This window comes from Lasioglossum baleicum, chromosome 13 (genome assembly GCF_051020765.1).
Source record: "Lasioglossum baleicum chromosome 13, iyLasBale1, whole genome shotgun sequence".
NCBI classification, from domain to species: domain Eukaryota; kingdom Metazoa; phylum Arthropoda; class Insecta; order Hymenoptera; family Halictidae; genus Lasioglossum; species Lasioglossum baleicum.
In genome coordinates, this window is record NC_134941.1 from 6,482,035 (window position 1) to 6,503,510 (window position 21,476).

The window sequence follows — 21,476 nt, forward strand, 5'->3', positions numbered from 1 at the left end:
TAGTTAAAAACAATTTTCGCTCGTATCTAATAAGGAGATATATAAATTGTGTATACATCTGCACTAATATTTTTTGACATTGATTGTGTGACTACACTATTGGACAAGTTATTTTATTACACAATTTATTCCCGAGATTTCCCAGCCGCGATAAAGTCTCATTAATTCTCACCTTTGCGTCGCAGTTTAATTTCTGTTTTTCAGTTGCTCAAGAGTAATGAGTTTCCCTGTTTGCATTAAGGAAACCTCGCTTCGGAGCTTCGGGGAGCACAAATTACACGGCGAGACTGCTACGCAACAAGTGACACATTCGCAAACACGCATTCCTTTTGTTGCTTTTACTGCACGGTAGCAAAACAAAAAATGGATTAGAAACGAACGGCATTGCTGGGAAGACCGAGTGCCGACTCGAAATATGCTGGCACAGTACGATCACCATATGCTTGAGGCAGACATTCAGTTTCTTGATGCGAAAAATCGATTTTTGCAACATCTTGAACTGTAGTTTGAGTTGCAACTTCAAATATTAAAGGCATGTTTCTCGGTAAAACATTTTTGCAACTGGCATGTTCGATAAAGAAGGGTTGATATAGACCAATCAATTTGAAATTTTAAGTGTATCTAGAAGATTCTCCTATTATTGTTTAATCTACAATCAAAATGATACGTTATTATTCTTTTAATAGAAACATTCTTTTAGTACAGACAATGTTTTTCAGCAAAACTGAAAAACAAAATAATTTTCAACATTATCTTTATAGAAATTTTGTTTAAAAATAATAAAATTCCTTTCTTTTGCGCTATAGTGCAACAGACTTGACGGAATGATTATAAAAAATGTGTAGAACGTCGAAAATAGTTGTCACAGTGGTGTACGCCCTTAAGTGAAAGACGAGGCAAAGGGATAAAGGAAATGATGGAGGGGGACTGCAGAATTATGCGAAAAGAGCGTAGCGAAGATCGAGATGGATGCAGCAGATTCTAAAGAATTGTAGGAGTTTATCAAAGTAGCGGGTGGAAAAAGGAAAAGATAAGGGAACACGACGGGGTGTATGAACACCTACGCTTAGATGAAACCTTGTGCAACGTTTGAATTTTTAACGAGCCCGTCTAAAAAAGAAACAACCGCGGAAGAATCTCCTAGTCAGTGCTCGTTTCCTGTACCACCACGGATGCGTATCCCAGGGATTTTTTCCCGACCGTATTCACCGTATCGTGGCTTCCTATTTTTCCATGATTAGACTCTCGAGCTTGAAGATCACCATGGGGAAATCTACCGTCGCCTACAATTTCATGGAACACTTCGTTCCGTAAAACTTCGAATTCATTGACTGCCACCGGTGACCTGAACTTTGAACGGCCTAGATCTCGCTTTTAACTCGACGTTAGTTGTATTAATTTAATGGTAAATCCTGCTAATTCAAATAGTGCGATTTTTCTAGGACAGTTCTCGATTCATTTAAATCAAATTCCCCATTGACTGTGTTATTTTTTAATTAATTGTTAGCTATTTATGAGGGACTTCAAATATTAGATTTTGAGGACATTGTATGTTATTTTCAACATATTAAGATGATTAAAACAGGAAACACATTTTTATTTTTTCATGAACGTCCACACAGTTCACTCGTAAAAAAATATTCATCTTCACTCTTTATATGTGACGGACTTTATCATTCTATTTAGACGCTGTTTATGGACGCTGAATTGGATTGAATATTTTTTTTAATCCTTCCTTTATATACAGTTAGGAGCAAAACTGATCACATACACTTTAAATCAGAATAACTTTTTATGAATGGACCAAACGACTTCAATTTCTCCGTAAGCCTAGATGAATTAGTTCAGTAAATAATGTCTAAAAAATATGTTGAAAAAATGCATTTGGTCGAAATTGTGAAAAACAATAGTAAAAATTGATTTTTACGACTTTTTTAGCTGGGCCGATAACGAAAATTTAAAAGATGTGTTTGGTCAACGTGTATAAATTATTACACGCTCCGAAAATTTCATTGAAATTGGTTAACTGGTTTACGAGTTATAAACGATCAAAAGTGGTAAAAATCGCAATTTTTCAAGATTTTTAGCCTTTTTACCAATTTTAATCGATTATAACTCGTAAATCAGTTGACCAATTTCAATGAAATTTTCGGAGCGTATATAATTTATACAAGTTGTCCAAACACATTATTTAAATTTTCGTTATTGGCCCAGCTAAAAAAGTCGTAACAATCAATGTTTACTATTGTTTTTAGCAATTCCGACCAAATGCATTTTTTAAATATATTTTTTAGACGTCATTTACCAAACTAATTCATCTAGCCTTACAGAGAAATTGAAGTCGTTTGGTCCATTCATAAAAAAGTTGTTCTGATTTAAAGTTGTGTGATCAGTTTTGTTCCTAACTGTACTTATTTGTTTAAAACTACTAAAATTATCGATATATTATGATGCACACGATCACTTCTAAAGTTCATTACTCCTTTATCGAGATTTCACGATGTTTCTTACTACCTTCAGTCACTTTACGATGACACTGTGCGCGATATGGTTATGTGCCCAATTTATGAGGAATTGATACATGTATAAACAAAGGAATGTTGGTGTGCACATATCGTAATAATACACGTTGATATACATCTAAAATTGAGACTACGATCGATCATAATAATTTAGGTAAGAACTCGGGTCGTGAGCTCGCATATTTTGAACCGAGCATTAACGTGTCCATATAAGTGAAGTAAACGAAGTAAGGTAAACGAAGTTCTACTATACTTGCGAGATATAGTGCGAATCTGCCGCCATAAATCGAAGTTATCGAAGTTGCGGTGAAAAAAGTTCATGATGGTGCTGAGCGCGTGCTGTGAAGTTTTTGACGTTTCTACAGAAACACATTACAAGCTGAGCAAAATAGTATATATTTCCAAGATATCTAGTATAGACATTAACAAATTATTTTCGTCGACAGACCATGGAAAATATAAATTTAATGAGTGAAGCATTTGGAAAGTGTGCAACATAATAAAACGATGCAAAAGATAAGGAAATCTACAGTTCAATATTTTGTCTTGATATCTCTTTTGAAAGATTTATTAATAACCAATAAGAAAATGAATAACTAATTTTACGAACATTGTTAGAGGATTCTGCATTTTTGTTGGCTGAAAATTGTAAATAATTCAGCAATGTAGAAGATTCGAATTCTTCATTTCATCTCTGCCAAAAGGATCCGAATGAAAATAATAAATAAATAAGTATTGAGTACACTGAGAAAAAAATCCTGTCGAAACAAAAAAAATATATGTTGATTCAATAAGATGTACTATTGAATAGTGCCAATATCATATGAACTTATTTTAATATTTAATACTATTGAATTTCAATAGCAAAACTCATTTCCGCCAATCATATAAGCGAATAGCTTGACGTCAATGTTTTCAAAAAAATAAGATATGGCCTCAAACCAATTCCAGTATAAATCAATACATTTCTCAAATTTTTTTAACAACATATCTGATTGAAGGAAAAAGAGAAATATTACGAATAATAATGTACGGTATTGAATCGAATAATATTTTCAATAATTAATGATAGACAATTCAAATACATCACGATTTGCTTCTAAATTTCATACTATTGAAAAGAATACATTGATATTCATCGAAGTAAAAAAAATTACAATAACACGCGTGTTATTGAAGTAACTACGTTTTTTTCTCAGTGTAAGGAACAAATTGGTACGATGTTGAGATGAGTCTGTGTAAATAAAAATACTGACGCATGCTGAAGGCACCAGAAAGGACAATGGTCTGCTATTTTTAGTGTCATAGATATGGCAGCGAATGGGAGGCTGGGTTGCACAGGTCACCCACGCTCCCAACGTAGAGTTAAAGCTATTTTAAGGGGAACAACAAACTAGTTGTTGCCTCTAGATCAACAGTTAACCTAATGCATTAAAGCGACACCGATTGATGGGTCAATATCCTTCAGAAAAGGATTTTTATATAACATCCTGCATAGCCCACGCGAAAAAACGAAGCCACTGTGTCAGTAGGCGTTACACAATACGGGTCAATGCCCTAAGTCACTGAGTCGTGCAGTTTCCAGTGAAGGGATCTTTAAAAATTCATTCGGCATAAATTCATTTGGTCTGGGATTTCGGATCAGGGCTTCGCGTAATTCATATCAAACTATGTCAATATTATAACTTCGAGCCGCACTGATCTAACCACTAACTTTGCGCAGATCAAACGTAGACTTTGAATAGTGTAGGATCGAAACTTTAGATGGAATTGGAGTTCAGAACAGAGCAACACATCAAAAATTCGTACGTCTCCCAGTGAGCTAGAACATTAAATGGATATAGATCTGCCCGGAACTTTGCCTAACATAGTATCAAATAGTTAAAGTACAACATCGTTTAGTTCAGTTTTTAGTTTAGCACAACGTTGAGTGTTTAACAATTTTAGATCAAGTTGGAACTGTGGAAGATACAGCCTGAAACAATCGTACATCAAATTGTAAGGAGTTGTTATAAAGGGGAAGCTACAATCTTCTATAGTAGATTCAGTCACGAAAACCATTTTTCAAAGTTTCTATAGTCATTTCAATACCCCCTACAAACATTATGTACATATACTCGATACAATTATCTTAGAAGAAAAATTTTACAATGAACTTCGGTTTATTGTCGTACAACTCGTATTTACAAAATTATAAATATCGAAAAATTTTCGAGAATTGAAGCTCAGGGTTCAAATACTTTCTGCAGCCTTCTGAATCGTTTTATTTCGATGCTTTCAACATAATGGGTTAAAATGTGTCTTGTATCCTCTCGCATAAAATTGGAGGTCTCGATATCGATTGCACTTCAACGGGTCCGCTAGCAGATACAATGGTGAAGCGTACTTGTTGCGACGTGTTTCGAAGATACGTTTTGCCAATTAGTCAAAATTACTCGGCGTACAGGGGAGACATTTTTCCTGATACACGTACATGTTTGTCGGAATTTTCGTACACGTACATCGAATGAAAAAGGCCACAGTAGGCCGGAAAAAGCTGGTATTTCACTCGGCAGCAGTAAAAGAAGCGTGTGGGCGTTCGGTTGATTTATTCTCTGCTGTATGGAGCCTGTTAATAATCTATCGTCCAGGTATTTCACGGTTTTCCGGTTGAGGTTTAAATTGAAAATCTTGAAACATTCACCGCGTTGCCTGCGAAATTGTGTCCCGTCGCGTGCCTGTGTGTCACTTTTATTCCGAGCGGCACATTCAACGACACGAATACGGGTTGCTGACTCGTTTTTTAGAGAAGTCCGATGAACTATCCCTTCAGCCAGATTCTCGAAAGTCCGTGCAAATAACTCCGCACAAACACTCTGAACGTGTCAGCCATCTGTGCTGAAAACTGTTCAAATCGGTTTCCAGTAAACAGACCTTTCCGGAAACCGTGTATTGATTGTTTTATTCCCAAAAATGTAATAAATGGCTCACAGAGGGTATCGAGCGATATTTAGATTTTCGCGACTGTTTGGTGTGTTCGCGATTCGTTTGATAATCAGCTAGCGGCTGGAATTGATTGACAACGATTCATGCTTTAAACAACATTGAATTACGAATGAAATTATTTACGGAGAGATGTGTGCCTATAAAATACTCAAACATTGGTCAAAGTTGTCAATTATCATCAATATCGCAAATTAATATCCCGAGCTACTCTACTAATTAATAAACTGCGGATCTTTATGCAAGATAAAAATTGTTCAAGTCAATTGTAGGAAAGAGAGAAGTTAAATAAAAGTGTGTTACCTCTTCTAATAATATTAATAAGTCGAGAATGATATATCAACATTATCTTTAGTAATATCTTTACAATTTTATATTTGGCCCATCTTTTCTGATCCTAAATATCAAAGTATAATTTTTCCTTTCGTATACTGTTATGCTTGCACTGTTTTATTTATTAATGTTTTAAAACATATTTTCCAAGATATTTCTTGTATACAAGTTAACCATTCCATTGTCCACAATGCAGTAGCCGTTCATTTAATTAATTCGTCAGAAACTGGGTAATCGAATTTTGTTACTCTGGGTCAAAATTGACCCGGACCGTCGGAGGGCTAATGGATAATCAATGTTTAAACGAAATTGATGACGTAACGTTAAACCGTCGATAATGACAATGAATGAAATGGTCATTAATTAATGTCGGATGGTTATTGAATCAGATAAACGTCTAATAATGATAAAGCATGGAGGTACTGAAAAACTGAATGCAGAGGGGTTTTTCATTGACCACGAAGAGAGAAGCGAACTCGGGCCACGGTTCCCCGGAAATCCTTCTTCACCCGACGGCATTGGACTAATTGCGCAAAATGGAAACACGCGGACGCACCCAGGCCGACATTCAAATCCCGTGGCGAACAAAGTTAGAGCAAAAAACGAGAAGTGGAATAACGAAGGGGGGGTTCCGCGCTTTCCATCGGGCAAGGCATAAAAAACCGTTCAATCTTTGAAATCTTGATGTATTTGGTTCGCTGCAATTACAATGCAAATTTTCGTTGCACGCGCGCGGTTCCACCGAGTTCGAGTTGCAACTCGAGCATCGAATACTCGTTAGGTGCGTCGAGAATTACACTCGGTTGATGAACGTTCTAGCATCCGGCGGGTTTAAAGCAGCCTTGACGGAAGGATTAAGAGGAATACCGTGCTACACACCACTCATAAACTCAGCCAACTAGTGGCCGTACACCTCGAACTTCATATTCTAAATCACCAAATTTTCTCCGGCCTGCACACCTAACTTCTCTAGTCAGTTCTGCCTAATCTGTTATTCAGTCGTGCATTAGAACGAATTGTTCCCGCTAATTTCTGCTTATTGCTCGTCTCGCGTATTTGTTTCATGGTGGGAATTTCTGTTTCTTACAATTAACGGATTTTATGAGATTAGGGGAAAAATGAGCACGTGTAATTTAATACAACAAAACCTTTAGGAGAATTTAAAAGTACTGATATATTATATTCAACCTATTAAACATATTAAGGCGGAAAAGAAATTTCTATTTTATATATTGAAAATTTTCATTCTGCATAAAGAAGTGGTCTTGAAATTTTTAAACTATGACTTTCATTTATATAAATTGTAATATGAATATAGAATATTGTTAGTGCCATCGAAATTAAATTTACGAAAATATTTCGGATAGACAATACATTTTTTAAAAATTAAAATAGACAATACATATTGCAATAGTATTTGTGAAATTTAATTAATCAATATTTAATCAACACTGATTCGTAAATAAATTCTTTACGAGAAACGAAAGGTGTGATGATATACTGAGAAAATGTATACGCTGCGGTGAAAAGGAGACAAGATTGGATGAAACAATCACCGAAGTAGTATAGACAACGATATCTCAGCCATGGAGGCTCTTACGTCATTTATGAATACAACCAACTTTTCCAATGAGATTATGTAATAAAGGGAAGTGAAATGAAATTACAAAACGAAAGGAAATGAAGGTAGACATTACAGTAAAGAACTTTCAGAATTTATGGTTTCGAGGACGGTGACTTAGTATAGAGTACAATAGTACCCAAGAATACAGTACTGCCACGTAACTTGTAAATGATGTTGTGTCAATTAATTGATACAATGAAACAAATAAAGGAAAGGATATAATTCAGCAAATAAAAGTTGTTGATTTTGTTTCGAAATTCTATAATTTATAAATAAAGAGCGGTCAAGTAGTACAACAAACCACATATCTCTGGCATAATGTCTTGTATATTATTTGCTTAACATTTAGAAAGATAATGTATATGTAGTATGAAATGAAGATACACAAGAAAGAATAATAATAAACATAAATCTGCAAAATTAATTATTATGAGTACCCTCATAGAGAGTCACGACTTTCTTACTTATTTATTTGCAAATATATTGTCTCTCCTGTGCAAATTTCATCACGAAACTAGGGGAACAAATGTAGTTACAGTTTCGAAGTTAAGCAGGAAAGATTCAACAATCTCGAACAATGTTTGAATAGAACAGGAGTTATTAAAATAGAGAACAGAAGGTATAACACCGTCAGAAACTTTGGTTTATCAAGTTTATTATTATAAGCTACCGAAGGTAACGATGCATGGTAAATTTTAATGCGACAAACTCCCTTGATAATCTACTAATCGATGAAGATGGATTAACTTGAACTCCTCCGCGTAATACTTCAGAGAACCCGTGTTACCTTTCCACCGAGATCCGGTTTTCGTTTTTTCGATGACATTACCGTCTATAAAAATGTTAAGCGTTTCCTTCTTATCGCTTCGAAAGCATTACATCGGATTGGCTGATAATTTTATGGAGATCCTCGCTGAGGTCGAATTTAATTGTAATTATTAGCGATATCCATTTCGAGATTATTGTTTATAACCGGATAACGCGATCGAAAATCTGTTTAAAAAGACCGTATACACGGAATGTCTCTAGAGATAATTCCATTCGCAAATATTAATAAAATGAACGAATAACATTTTTCCGGTTGACCTCTCGTTTTCGTGAAAATTGAGTTTGTAGATTTGACGGTTACGCGTGCTATTGAATCGGAATTGGCTGGCGCGTCTGATCATGACCGACCAATTCTACTTCTCGTGAACACGGGAATCCCTCGAACTTTCAAACTCGACTTTTTAGAAAACGAGGGGTCAATTGAAAAAAATGTTATTCGTTTCGTTTTACTTATTTTTGTAATACCAGCCGATGAATCGCAGAACAGCAACAAATTACGTGATTTTATTTAAATTTTCTTTGTGATTATTTCACAAATCATATTGTCTACGTTGTTACTAGGTAGCCGATAAATGCCCAATGAACTGCAATGCCCACACAGCTCGAATTTATCTGAATTAGGACTAGAACAACATGAAACGCAACAACATGCATCGTTCTCTTCAAATGTTCATTCTAATTCACAAATCATGTCGATGATGATGTTACGAGACAGCCTCTAAATCCACACGAGAATACCGCACGCATTTCAACAAGGACAAAAACAAAACAGCAACAACATAGATGATTTTCTTCAAACGTTCACTACATTTATTTAACAAATCAGTTGACGAGGATGCAACAAGACTGTAAATCCACGACGTGAATCCCCAACACAAACACCCCTCGAATTTATCCGAACAAACGGATTCGCAGAACAACAGCAGCAACAGAAATGATGTTCTCGAAACGTTCATTACAAATATTTAACGAATCAGTTAACAAGGATGCAACAAATCAGTTGACGAGGATGTAACAAGACTGTAAATCCAGAACGTGAATCCCCAAACACAAATACCGCTGGAATTGGTCTGTGCAGTCGATGGACCACAGAGCAAGGACAAAAACAACAACAGCAACGTTCCAGCGAACGGCACGACTAGACTTCCAGTCTGTGGTAGTTCCCGTCGTTCAAAGCAAAGAAGTCAGTGGACGAGTGAGTGAACGTCGTTGTCGTCGTCGTGTACAGGATGGTTCCGTTAAAGGCACTCGTCGCTCGGAATGGAAAATGGTCAGTTGAAGGTAGTTTCGCCGCGGGTTCTTGCGTGTAGCAGCAGCGCACCGTTTGGCACAGTTTTCACTCTTGACGTGCACGATCGCGGTCGCGTCGAAAGAGGCAGCACGCGCGCGATCCAACGAGCGGGGACGGGCGAAAGAGGGAGAGAGAGAGAGAGAGAAAGGTAGAGGATGAAACGAGGGAGGGGGGGGGGGGGGGGGGTGAGCATGTGATTTGGCGCGTGTGTCGCCTCGTACGTGTGCCCAGGTGCATCTAAACCCAGGGTGCAGGCTGGCGAGTGCGGGGGCGGCTGACTCTCTCGCGTGCAGTGTCCTCTGCTTTTGAAGCGGGAAGGCGCGCGCGCTCGATACTCTGCCCCGTTGTACACCCACACGCACGCCCACGGGCCACCGACACGCAAGTGCACGCGTACGCACGCAGCACCAGCCCCGGCCAGCACGCGTACTCGATGCAACGAGAGGGGTCCACTCTGTATCTGCACACACGCCGCGCCGTGCTCTGCTGGCAGAATCGACTCGCAACGGTGCAGCGATGCAACGACTCTGCTCCGCTCTGCTCTGCTTTGCTGCGATCCGCGCTGCGCCGCGAGCTGCCGCGCGCGGAATGGTCATCGACGTTCGCGTGACGCAGTCAGCGTGCTGCTCATCGATTGTAGGTTCGCGAACTGCTACCGACTCCTCATATTGCTTTATCTCGCTCTGACAAGAGTGCAGTCGCCGGTAGTCGAGCGGACGGCTAGACAAACGAGATTCAACGATGGGGCATTTACTTCGCTGATGCTGGGCTGATGGTAGAGTTCGTGTAGGGTCGACGTGTGAATACGAGTTTGGTGCAGGTTCTGTTGTGTGAACACTTGTTTGTTGAACGTCGCGTTGTTGGACAGTTGACTTCTTATTGTCGCACTTCTAGTAAATTGTAGTTACATATTTGTTTTTCTAAGATGTAATCTGTTCGTAGTGTTGACATAGGCTTGTCTGTGTTTAACGAGCACATGTTAACATGTATGTGTAGTGGAAACATTTTTGTCTGAACGTTCTGAAATGTGAACACTTGTTGGTTGAACATTCTGTTGGATATATGAAGAAGGTCTTGTGCATTGAAACACTCGGCTTGGAAATATTAAGTAATTTACATATTTTCTTCTCGAAGACGAAATCTGTTCGTAGTGCTGACATGGGCTTGTCTGTGCTTACTAAGCACATGTTAGCATGTATGTACGATAGGAACCATTGTTATCTGAACACTTGTTGGTTGAACATTCTGTTACACACATGAAGAGCGTGCTTGTTGCAATACTGCACCATTAAAGATATATTTGTTTATGTCTCTTAATAAACAAATAAGACCAGAACCCGGAATCAAATTTGTTTGTTCGAGGCTTCGTTTCCGAGGACATTTGAAAATTCGCCAGGTTCGCGAGCATTAATATTTACAAGTAGAACCGGCTGGTCATGACCAGACGCGGCAGCGTCCTATTCAATAGCACCCATACGGTAGACTTCCGTCGTATTTCTTGTGTCGGTAAGTGTACGGTATTTTTAAACAGTCTTTGTATTTGTAAATTTACTGTCACAAGAAATATATGCAGTCTTTTTAAACAGTTTCTTTATCGCGGGAGTTTACTGTACACGATGCATTTTCAAATTCATGTCTCTCTAAATTGAAGTCTCGGAGAACAAAATTTTATTCTACGTTTTCCACTTATTTGAAACACCTTATATGTAGGGCCATTTTCAATATTAAGGATTACTAACTTAAATTTATGTGCTAAAGAAAAATTGTTTGTATTAATTCCAAGATACAGGAGCTACGTGCACAGTTATCCTTTCCGTAAATAATTTTAAGCAGTTGAAAATAACGCAACTCTCTGTGTTCTTATAAAATGATGAATTAAATGAGAAGGATGAGGACCTTTGGTTCCCATGATGCAAAATTATATTTTTCTACCACACCTCGCTGAAGGAGTATATTTTAGTACAGTTCATTATTTATCAATAAAGAGAAGTGCAAAAGATATAATCTCATGGTTCCTACCCATGTATCAATGGGAGCTCTCTCCACCCGTGCACTGGAGGGTTACAGAATGATCATCGATGCTCGAGTGACGCAATCGGCGTGTTCATCGATTGTAGGTTTGCAAACTGGCCGGACCCCAGATATTGTTTTATCTCCCTTTCAAAAGCATAGTATAATCTCTAGCATTCGAATGAATAGAGAAACAAGTTCGGATAACGAAATCTTCGGATAACACAACATTCACATTTTTAGTTCTCGTTTATCTGGTTTGAGATCATCAAGAAGCCTAACCCATTGTTTACTTGCGAATACTATACGCTTTTTAATGAATTGCAATGCCAAGAAAAATGCTTCCAACTAAGACGAGATTCAGACGTTTTATAAATACTTTAAGGAACCTAACCGGTGCTTTCAAGTCGATCAAACTTCAGTCAAGTGGACCCAAACCTTTATAAGTACTGCGACCAGGAGAAAACAATAGGCTCCATCGAGATTGCAGCGTGTGATGAACTTAACGTCTGCAGATTATCAGAGTTCAAGCACCCCTAATATTTCTGCGAGGTTTAATTCTTTTAAATGTCAAAGTACTTACACAAGAGCATTTTAACAATATAATTCACAATATAAATACAATTGTCTCATGAGAAAATAAGTCGAAAACATAGAATAAAATTTTTTCATCCAAAGCTTCGTTTTTGACAAGATCGATTTTGAAATTGCAGCGAGTACGCATGCTATTCGGTAGGAATCGTCTGACGTGTCTGATCATGACTGACCAATTCTACTTCCCTCATATACGAAGCACGTAAACCCGACTTTAAACTCGATTTTCTCAATTCTCGATCTCGATGAAATTTTCAGCATGTGTGTAACTACTATATATCTACAAAACATATATTTTAAATTTTCTTTAAGGGCCCGAATAAAAAAGTTGTAAAAAATGCCTTCTTTATTTTTGCATGTAACCTTGTAAATTATCATTTTTGGAAAATCTTTTTTGCGTATCATTTCGTAAACCAATGCTTCTAATTAATTATAAAACAATCAGGTCGATTATGAAAAAGTTATTCTATTTTAAAGGGCGTACGAATACTTTTTACACCCACTGTGTAAGTACAAACTAAATCATTACAATCAGAGATTATTTAGTTGCATATGTCGCTAATTAAAACTCCAATTAGATAATAGAACACTCGAATAGTAAACAGGCGATATCGGCCAAGTTATTTATGACTGACAACAGTAGTTTCACCCTCACAAGACGATGTCTGGATCTATTTTGACCCAGCTATTTGAAGACATCTAATTCCGCAGCTTTTAGAGGTTAACGTCAATTTTTGGCCGTGTTAAAATAGGATTATCCCTGATTAATTTCAACATCTATACGACATCTACACATTTAGGTTGTATAATATTTTCTGTTCGGCGTTTCAAAATTCTCTTTTGCTAAAATACACCCCTAGTACTACACTAGATGCTCTAAAAAGTTGGAGTTGATATCTGCAGTAGATTTTGAGAAAATGGAACATCAAGTTAAAATGTGTCCACTCTCAAATATATTCTACAATTTTAATTATTATATTTTACTTAACAGAAAATAACTTGGGCACTTCAAATACCCACAACTATGTATACAAAATCCTAATACAAAAACTTTAATAGTTCTGCTGGAAAAAAATTCTGGCAATCAGAGCACCCCCTTAAAACTGTATCGCGGACTTCGCGGCTGCATAAATTCGTCTACCGATAATAGTAACCATGATAATGGATATGACGTTCAATTGATCGCATCTACGGGCGTGAATCGTGGACGCGCAGCGACGAGAGGATCACGAAAACAGATTCCTGCTGCTCAGAGAATTGTCATCGTTGCGTCGAACGTGCGGGGTATTGTTGCCTTTTCATTTCACGTTGCAGGTCAACGCGCTGTTTAATCGCGCGACAATGCGACTGTTCCGGAATTTATCTTTCATTACTACCGGGTATTTTTAGGCGTCCGCGCTCAAAGCGGCTCCACGCACCCCGATACGATTTATATCGTTCTCGCTCGTGCTGTGCGCAACTTGAACGAAGAACATTGGGAGGATTCGTGGTTTCTTCCGTCTCTTTTTTCTTTTTTCGTATTGCACCGCAAGGAGAATCGAAGCGAGAGCACACCCCTCAATTTAATCCGTGCTTAATACTGGTACGTAATGTTTACTCGATCCATTGTCCCTGCGGTTGCTGATTAGACCCGTGTACGAAGTGAAATTGCCTTGGATCCAATTAACGGACCTCTTGTTACAAGAAATTAATTGAGGGGGATGAAGTACACCCGGCGAAGATAGAAACCAATACACATACGTAGATTCCGGGACACTCTTATACATCTGCGAATGCAAAGCCGAGGTTTGGACGTGGGATGATACTCATTTCCGCTGGAATGCGGGTCGAAATTGTATCGATGTGAAGAGAACAACAGAAATGCTTTCGTGGTTGCGTTTGCGTGTACCCATTATGCTTGGTTATCAGGGATTTTTTAATTTTGTTTTCGAAAGAGGGTTCTTTGGATTAAGTTGCACAGAGAGGAGAAATGTCCCCCTTTTAAGATTAGTTGAATCATGGTACTCTCAGGAATGTGTTAGGTGCACAAATTAATTCCTAGCTCTTCGCTCTTGCATTTTTTGATATTTTACAGACATTTCAGATACATTCTATTGTCAAAAACAATATCCATCACTTTCTGTGTACTTACTCCATCTCGCAAACAATTACTGAATCTTTAATTTGATGGATAAAAGATTTTATTGATTCTGATGGCCACAATTTAATTTGTACATCTATGTAATACCGAGGTTGTTCGGAAAGGTTTATGTTCGAAGAATCATCATTGTGTGAATTATAACGGCCCAGCAACTTGTAAAAAACGAATTTCATATGTAAACAAAATAATCAAAGCAATGGATTCCGTGTGATTAATTTTCAATGTCTCTTATTATCCCCGTGTCCATTAACGCGTTAATAAAAATAATTTACGTCAATGGTGTCAATAGTATCTGATGAAAATCCAGATAAAAATGACAGCTTTGTAATAGTCCCTCATGATACTTTGAAACTGTCGAAATGAAGTGTACCCGTTACGGTATTTTGGAGAATGTCTCGCCTGACGTTCATTTTCAGCAATTCGCGTTTATTTAATTTTCTCAAAGTTTGAAATAGCGTCGAGCTAAGTAGAGCAATAAAAAGTGAGCAATCTGCTCCCCCCCTCAGAATGTAATTTTTTCCAGTCCCGTTTTTGCCTAGGTTGCGATCACGTTCATCTGATGATTAAGCGTTGTCTGAAATTAGTGTGCTCAATATTCTGTGCGTCAGCTCGCGTTTTATACGCAATGTGCGTGGGTGGCTGACTACAATATATGCGTCTATTTGATGCATCCGTATTGTCAACCTCGACATGGAATTTACAGGCTGAACCCGAGCTCGAAATTAACGAATATCTCAACAAACATTAATTAAATCATCCAAACGGGGATTTCGAAAATAGATGCAGTTGATCGATACCTTTATCTAGCTTTTGCTATATGGTCTTTACAGGATAGAAAACAAATGCTTGTTATTAAATAATGTATTAATTGTTTTGGATTGGAGGGCAGTCAAAAATTGTCGATGCGCTCATTGAAAAGAGCTTATCGAACAACGTGGAAATGATCATTTATCGCGACAGAATGCAGGGACTCATAAGTAGACAGCGGATTTTATGCGCTTATGGCAAACATGAGTAGGTGTAATTTAAAACAATAAAGAGATTAGAAGAATTTAAAAAAATACTGTTATATTATTTTCAACCTATAAACATATTAAGAAAGGAAATCAATTTTTGTTTCACAGTTGTATCGTAAATGTGCTTCACGTAGAAAATTTTGATTTCGCATGCAGATCTGCTGTCTACTCATATGCGAGACTAGATATTTCCAGAATTCGTCTGCCGCAACCACGTTCGCGGAGACGGTCATGAATTTCGAACCGCCCGTGGTAGTTCCAATAATTTCCTGGCAGCGTTCAGGAGACTTTTACGCTGTAGAAAATGTTCCCTCGTAATTCTTTCCTCGGCTCCGTCCGATCGAGCAGTTCCGAACGCATCGGCGGGTCTCCGGGATCCTTGCGTGGGTGAATTAAACACTGGCTTCCCCGGGAATCCTTTCTAACGCCCACGCCGGCACGGCATCGTGGTGCACGAAAGAGGAACGAAGATTGTCCGCAGCGGCGAAGCCCCAATTAATCAAACGTTTCGCGAGAGACGGAATTAATAGAAGAAGATGACGATCGCCGGTCCGGTGATCGCGTCAATTAAAATTCACCGCAATCGGAAGTTAATTGTTCCCCCGAGGAATCAGTCCCCCGTCCGTCTTTTCCCTCTGTTGACAAACCCGTCGACCGTGCAAAAGATAATCCGCGAAAACAGAGGAAAAGAAACTGATTCACCGATCGGCGAAATTTCCGAAAAATATTTCCGTATACTATATTTATACAGGGAAATCGGTGCGGTTTAACCAGCAGAGAAAACGTCGCCGGTGACAACACGTTAGCTCCCGAAGCAACACCCTATTCCCGGATCCGAAATCATCTGAGCGCCGCACTTCGTGGATCACAGACGCGTTTCGTTTGATCCCGAGTTTCATCGAATTCATGCAGATCTCCCAGTGACAGATTCGGAGAGGGTGAGAGAGAGAGAGACAGAAACACAAGAGATAAATTGTTTTCAAAGAATCTTAATCACCGGGCGATAACGGTTCGAACACTGCCGGTTTGAAACGTGTCTTCGCCGCCGTTCCTAATATTAAAATCGATCAGTGAAATACGACTCGACGTCAAAAGTCGCGGCTCGTAAATATTTCGGAAATTTCATTCGGGACGCGACAGAGGTGGACGCGATATAAATCAGACTCGGTTTTCCGGCGCAAGTTTCTGTTATCAGATGAAATTGGCTGACCCGAATCGTTCGCGGTCAGACGGTAAAAATTCTTCTGACGGACGGAGGGGAGAGAGATCCATCGGTCTCCGTTCGGTTTTTGTTGCGGTTCCGAAGTGTCAAAGTTGACCTCGTGCACAACGATTCTCGCACGTAAATCCCCGCGGTGGCGGTGCGGCCCGTGTATGTGTATACAGAGACCCGTCTTATGCGTTTGAAGCGTGTCGAGCTCGGGGACGGAATAGGTAGAATGTAAAGACAGACAGAATGAGAAATGGATGGAGAAACAGTAGACGCCGAGAGAAAGTGGTGGAAAGATGAAAAGAGAGAGAGAGCGAGAGATAGAGAGTGACGAAGAAGTAACAAAACCGAGAGACAATAGAAAGCCGATTATCTAGCGAGTCGGTTGACCGCCCGCGTTGCGACAAAAAAAGCTCGGGTCCCTAGGACGAGAGCCTAGCCACGAGTCTAGCATGATGACAGAGGTCCGCGGACACCTACAGAGTAAATAAGATGAAGTGTGTGTGGGGCAACGGGCGAACTCACCGGATGTAGCCAGGGCTATAACAGTCATCAAAGTCCAACGTCTCATGTTTGCTCGATTGAGGAATCGGAGCAGCTCGCTCCTTCCACGATCACCACCACCTCCGCCACCACCGGCTTCTCCGCCTCCTCCACCTCCTCACCGTTCGGTTGTCCTCGCACGTGGCTGCAGAGACGCGTCGAACAGAGAGAGAGCAGAACCACTCGAGTCGCAGACACCGAGAGGCTTCTTCGTGGTACCACGGCTAAACTGGCCGATGATCGAGAGCAGCTCTCCTGTCCTCAGGGTCCTCGCGAGCATACGTGCCTGGTGCACGGCAATGGCATCGTGTTTGCTCTATCAGGGGCACGTGACAGCCTCCGCGGACCTGCAGCGTGTCCCTGCGCGTACACCTCGCACAAACTAAAAACCTCCGCGGACGATCCGTGCGCTCCGTGTAGCAGTAGCAGCATCGTTGTGCATCGAGGACATATCTCTTCTCTCGTTCGGGTTACTCTCGTTTTTACCTAAATCGTTCCGCTCGATCTGTCCCAAGCGACAAGACCCCCTTCAACGAGAATGATCAGCTTCTAGCACCGTTCCTGGTCTGGTCAGAGAGTCGACACTGCGGGTACGGAGAGAGTGCACCGACGATGCACGGGGAGAGAACGTTCGCTCTCTCTCTCTCTCCTCTGTCTTTCGCTCTGTCTCTCTTTCAGCACGGCTCAGATACGCCGAGACAGCTCATTCGACCGACTACGGCTTGAACCCTGATCGGCTCTTCTTTTCGCGACGTCCGAACCCCGCCGCCAATCTCAGAGCGCGTCTGACCGTCAGCACCGTGACGCTACCCCGGCTAACATCCCTCTGATCTACCCTCAGATCGATGCTAATCACGGACGTGCCACCGTTCAACAATGTCCTCGACGGTCCCGTATCCGGTCACAGGATTGTCAGATGCGCCCTGGCCGGCGACCAACGCTGGACTGATTTTCATTTGGCTGCAACGCCGCGCGGTACCGCCGCCTCGGCTCTCTTTGGCGCTAGCGCCCTGTGTGGCCTACCGCCACTGATGCCTGTCCTCTCTGTTCAACCCCTGTCCTGCATCCCTCTCTCCTATCTCTATCTCCGTTCGACCACGGAGATCGTCTCTCTTCTTTTCCCTTTCGCTCGTCGGAGATCTCGCTCTCGCCAGTGCAGCCCACATCCGCGCATCGTCGGGTGGCATGGTATACCATGCGGTACAACCCCCTTCCGCCGTTCTCGTCGAGTTTCCCTCCTCATCCCGCTGCTATAGTGCATGCCAACATCGCCGGAGAAGAGAGAATCGTTACTATGGCGAGATCAATATGATAGGACGGCGCATGCCTCGGTATCCTTATACTTAAACCCTTCACCGCTACACGGGCTCGTCTCTCTCGCACCCCCGAACCCGGTCCAGCTCGCTGTCCTCCTTCTCCGCTCGTCGACCCCCTCTTTTTAGCCTAACCCCTTCGCTCACTGCCACCTCTATTCGCGCGTTCCTCTCTTCTCTCTCTCTCGCTCGCTCTATCTTTCTCTCTTTCTCTCTCCCGCTCCCCCTCACGTGACGCACGCCGTCAGAGAACCTAGTGTGCCAGACACCGTAGGTGAGCGCGGCGTTGACTTAAGTCGCTTCAGTCAACACAGAACCGTATGCGGGAGGATACCGTCTTCTCTCTGAGTCCTCTTAACGCCCCGATGCTCCGATTCTCCTTTGTGTCTATCTCCCGTTTCGAACTTTCGTTTCGAATCCTTTCTTCGGTATACCTGAGCCGCGCGCGGCAGAGGCGCAAGCGGCCAGATGTTTCTCTCGCTGTTACTCCTCTTTCTCGGCGATGGTGCACGGCCCTGCCAGATCCAGAAATTATTCTCCAGAAGACTGGCCTACGGCCGCCTCTACCCGCCGATTGATCTCGATCATTGATGCTCGCGAACGGCCAGTTCTTTCTACCCCCTTCCTCGCCTCTCCTCTCTTCTCCTCTCCTCTACGCTCCTCTTCTCTCCTCTCCTCTCGTAGCTATCCTCTTGCTCGCGCTTTGTTTCCCACCGATATCGCTGAATCAAAGCTACCGAATCGATGGGCCGGATTGATACGCGATTTCGACACTGCCCGCTGATCGGCCGCGATCCTATATCGGAAACGCTCTTTTGATAGCGCGCCACGCCGTTTATTTTAAAACCCCGTGCGCGAGGGACACGCTGCCCTGACGAGGCGACCTCGACGACTTGATGGAACTTTAACAGTGATAGACCCGGACGGTAACGTCTAGCCCGACAGTTCCCCACTACGCTATGCCATAGACCACCAGGTTTTATTGTTCACGATAAGAACGACAGGCGCACTGCACTCATGATTTTCGACGATTGATTACCCTATCGCCCCGCTCCTTTTACTGTTATCACTAGACTGCGCATCTTTATGCACAATCAAAATTTTTCGTCTGAACTGTGACCTAGAAAGTTGTTTTCGAGTTTGGTATGCTTAATACGCTAAGAATAATGCAACTGGAAAGATTACAGTCAGTTCAGAAAAGGTTTTACGTAGGTCTATGCTAAAGTGAGGATATTTTGTTCAATTTCGATTGAACAAAAATTGTCCAATTTTGATTAAAAAGTTTTTACAAATTTTTCTTTTGTTTTTAATTTTTGTGGTTTATCAAGAGTAGACATTTGTGACTCAGCTCGTACATGCAGACTCGGTTTGCACATTTATTCGATACTAGCTGTACCCGGCCACGCGTTGCTGTGGCTCGGTCTGGTTAAATGGAAAAGAAAGAAAAGAGAAAGCGCACGTTTCTAATATGTTTAATTTCACACTGCTTGTGGGTATATAATATTTTTTTATATAAAAACACGAGCGTATTCGAATTCAACGTTGTGTCAAAATTTCAAAGCAATCGGTGAAGAACTTTCGTAGATTTAAGATCTTGAACAAACGAATATTTACAGTTTTATTTACATATATTAGGTCGGAAAGAAAGTTCTTACGGTTTTTGTTATTTGGATTTTATAATGACAACCGCAAGAACTTTCTTTCCAACCTAATAGATTGTCTAAAAATGGAAATAAATATACATATGAACATTTTTTCAACCACGCGCATTTTAACGAAACGAAGTGTCCTTCCCGGGAATGCTAAAAAAGTCGCTGTTATTATAACGCGTATAAAAAAATTCCTTACGGATTCATGCATTCCTCTCTGGTTTTTAAATCTATAGAAATAAAAACAACATTCTGTCCGCCTGTTCGAGTCTCCGCGAGTTCTCGGGGTTGTTACGTGTTTCGAGCAATTTGATTACGACCGAGAACAAAAACTAAAATTTTGTCTATTCGTCCGTTTGTTTCAACGTTGTGTAACAACGGATGAAAGGAATTCCATGAAACGTATCACGTACATGGTCGAGTGACCGAATGAATAGTTTAGTTACATGCAAAACTGCGGGAAAATTTCGGACACCATTAGCAAAAAGTATTGATAATACATTTTGTTACAAATTGAATCAGTAAATGATTCTTAAAACCATTGACAACGTGTTGGTGCAGTATATTAAATAAAATCTGGGTTGGTAACCTTTGTGCAAATTGAATCCCGAATTATTTTTAAAATCATTATTTGACATTTTAGTGAGAAATATGTATTGAATAAAATCTAGATTAGCAAATATAATAATTTGAAAAAAGTTTCTTTAAATGATCGCTTTCGATTTCTTTGTTTTCCAAACTAAAGTAACGGAATCAAATTATCTACAACGTTGAAATAAAGTTATATGAATGGTCAAAGTTTAAATCAGAGCTTATCATTAAACTTTAGATTTTATGCACTTGGGACAAAAATTAGTTGCAGCTTATTGGAGTTATTAGATAAAGAAAGAAATTTTTATGTAGCAAGTTTGAATAAAGTTTAAATGAAAAGTTATTGCAAGTTTCAATACTTCATATAGTGTCCCTTAAATCGTATAAGTATGCTTAGATATTGCAAAATATTTTGAACATTGAATTGAAAAGTGATGCACATTAATATTAAAACGTACCTACAATTGAATAGAAATAGAATGTCGATGAACTCTGTCCCAAATCATTCTTTTCCCAGCCACGTCTACTTAGAATATCCAAGAACAGTGAAACACTTTCAAGCTGGCTGCGCAGTCACGCGAGTTCGTGTCTTTTCGTCTTCTTTCTTCGCTGGGTTTCGCAAAGACACATTCAAAAATAAATCATGACACCAGGGATTGCCGCATCCGTGCGGCAAATTGCGGCATCTTTACTATAAATTTTTAATGCTTGCTGAACTCTGCAATTTAGTTTGGTACCTAGCTAACGTTCCTCCGCCTAACTTCAACTGTATTTCATTTTCTCTATGTCAGGAAGCTCCGCGGCTATTTTACCCTTGGCGACGCTTAAAC

The 21,476-nt window shown here is 40.3% G+C and overlaps 1 protein-coding gene across 3 annotated transcripts in view; it reads right to left on the reverse strand.

Annotated features, from left to right (window-relative positions):
- Positions 1-18,120, reverse strand: part of Nachra7 (nicotinic acetylcholine receptor alpha7 subunit) — a 288,785-nt gene extending 270,665 nt beyond the window's left edge. Inside the window, exon 1 of one of the 3 annotated variants that reach the window (XM_076436787.1) lies at positions 17,076-18,120. Coding sequence is in view for 2 of the 3 variants with exons in the window: in XM_076436785.1 (XP_076292900.1) it covers positions 17,076-17,121 (46 nt within the window). In the remaining variant the exon portion in view is untranslated. The remainder of the gene's footprint in view (positions 1-17,075) is intronic. The other 2 variants (XM_076436785.1, XM_076436786.1) reach the window with 2 other exon arrangements.
- Between the last annotated feature and the right edge of the window lie 3,356 nt (positions 18,121-21,476).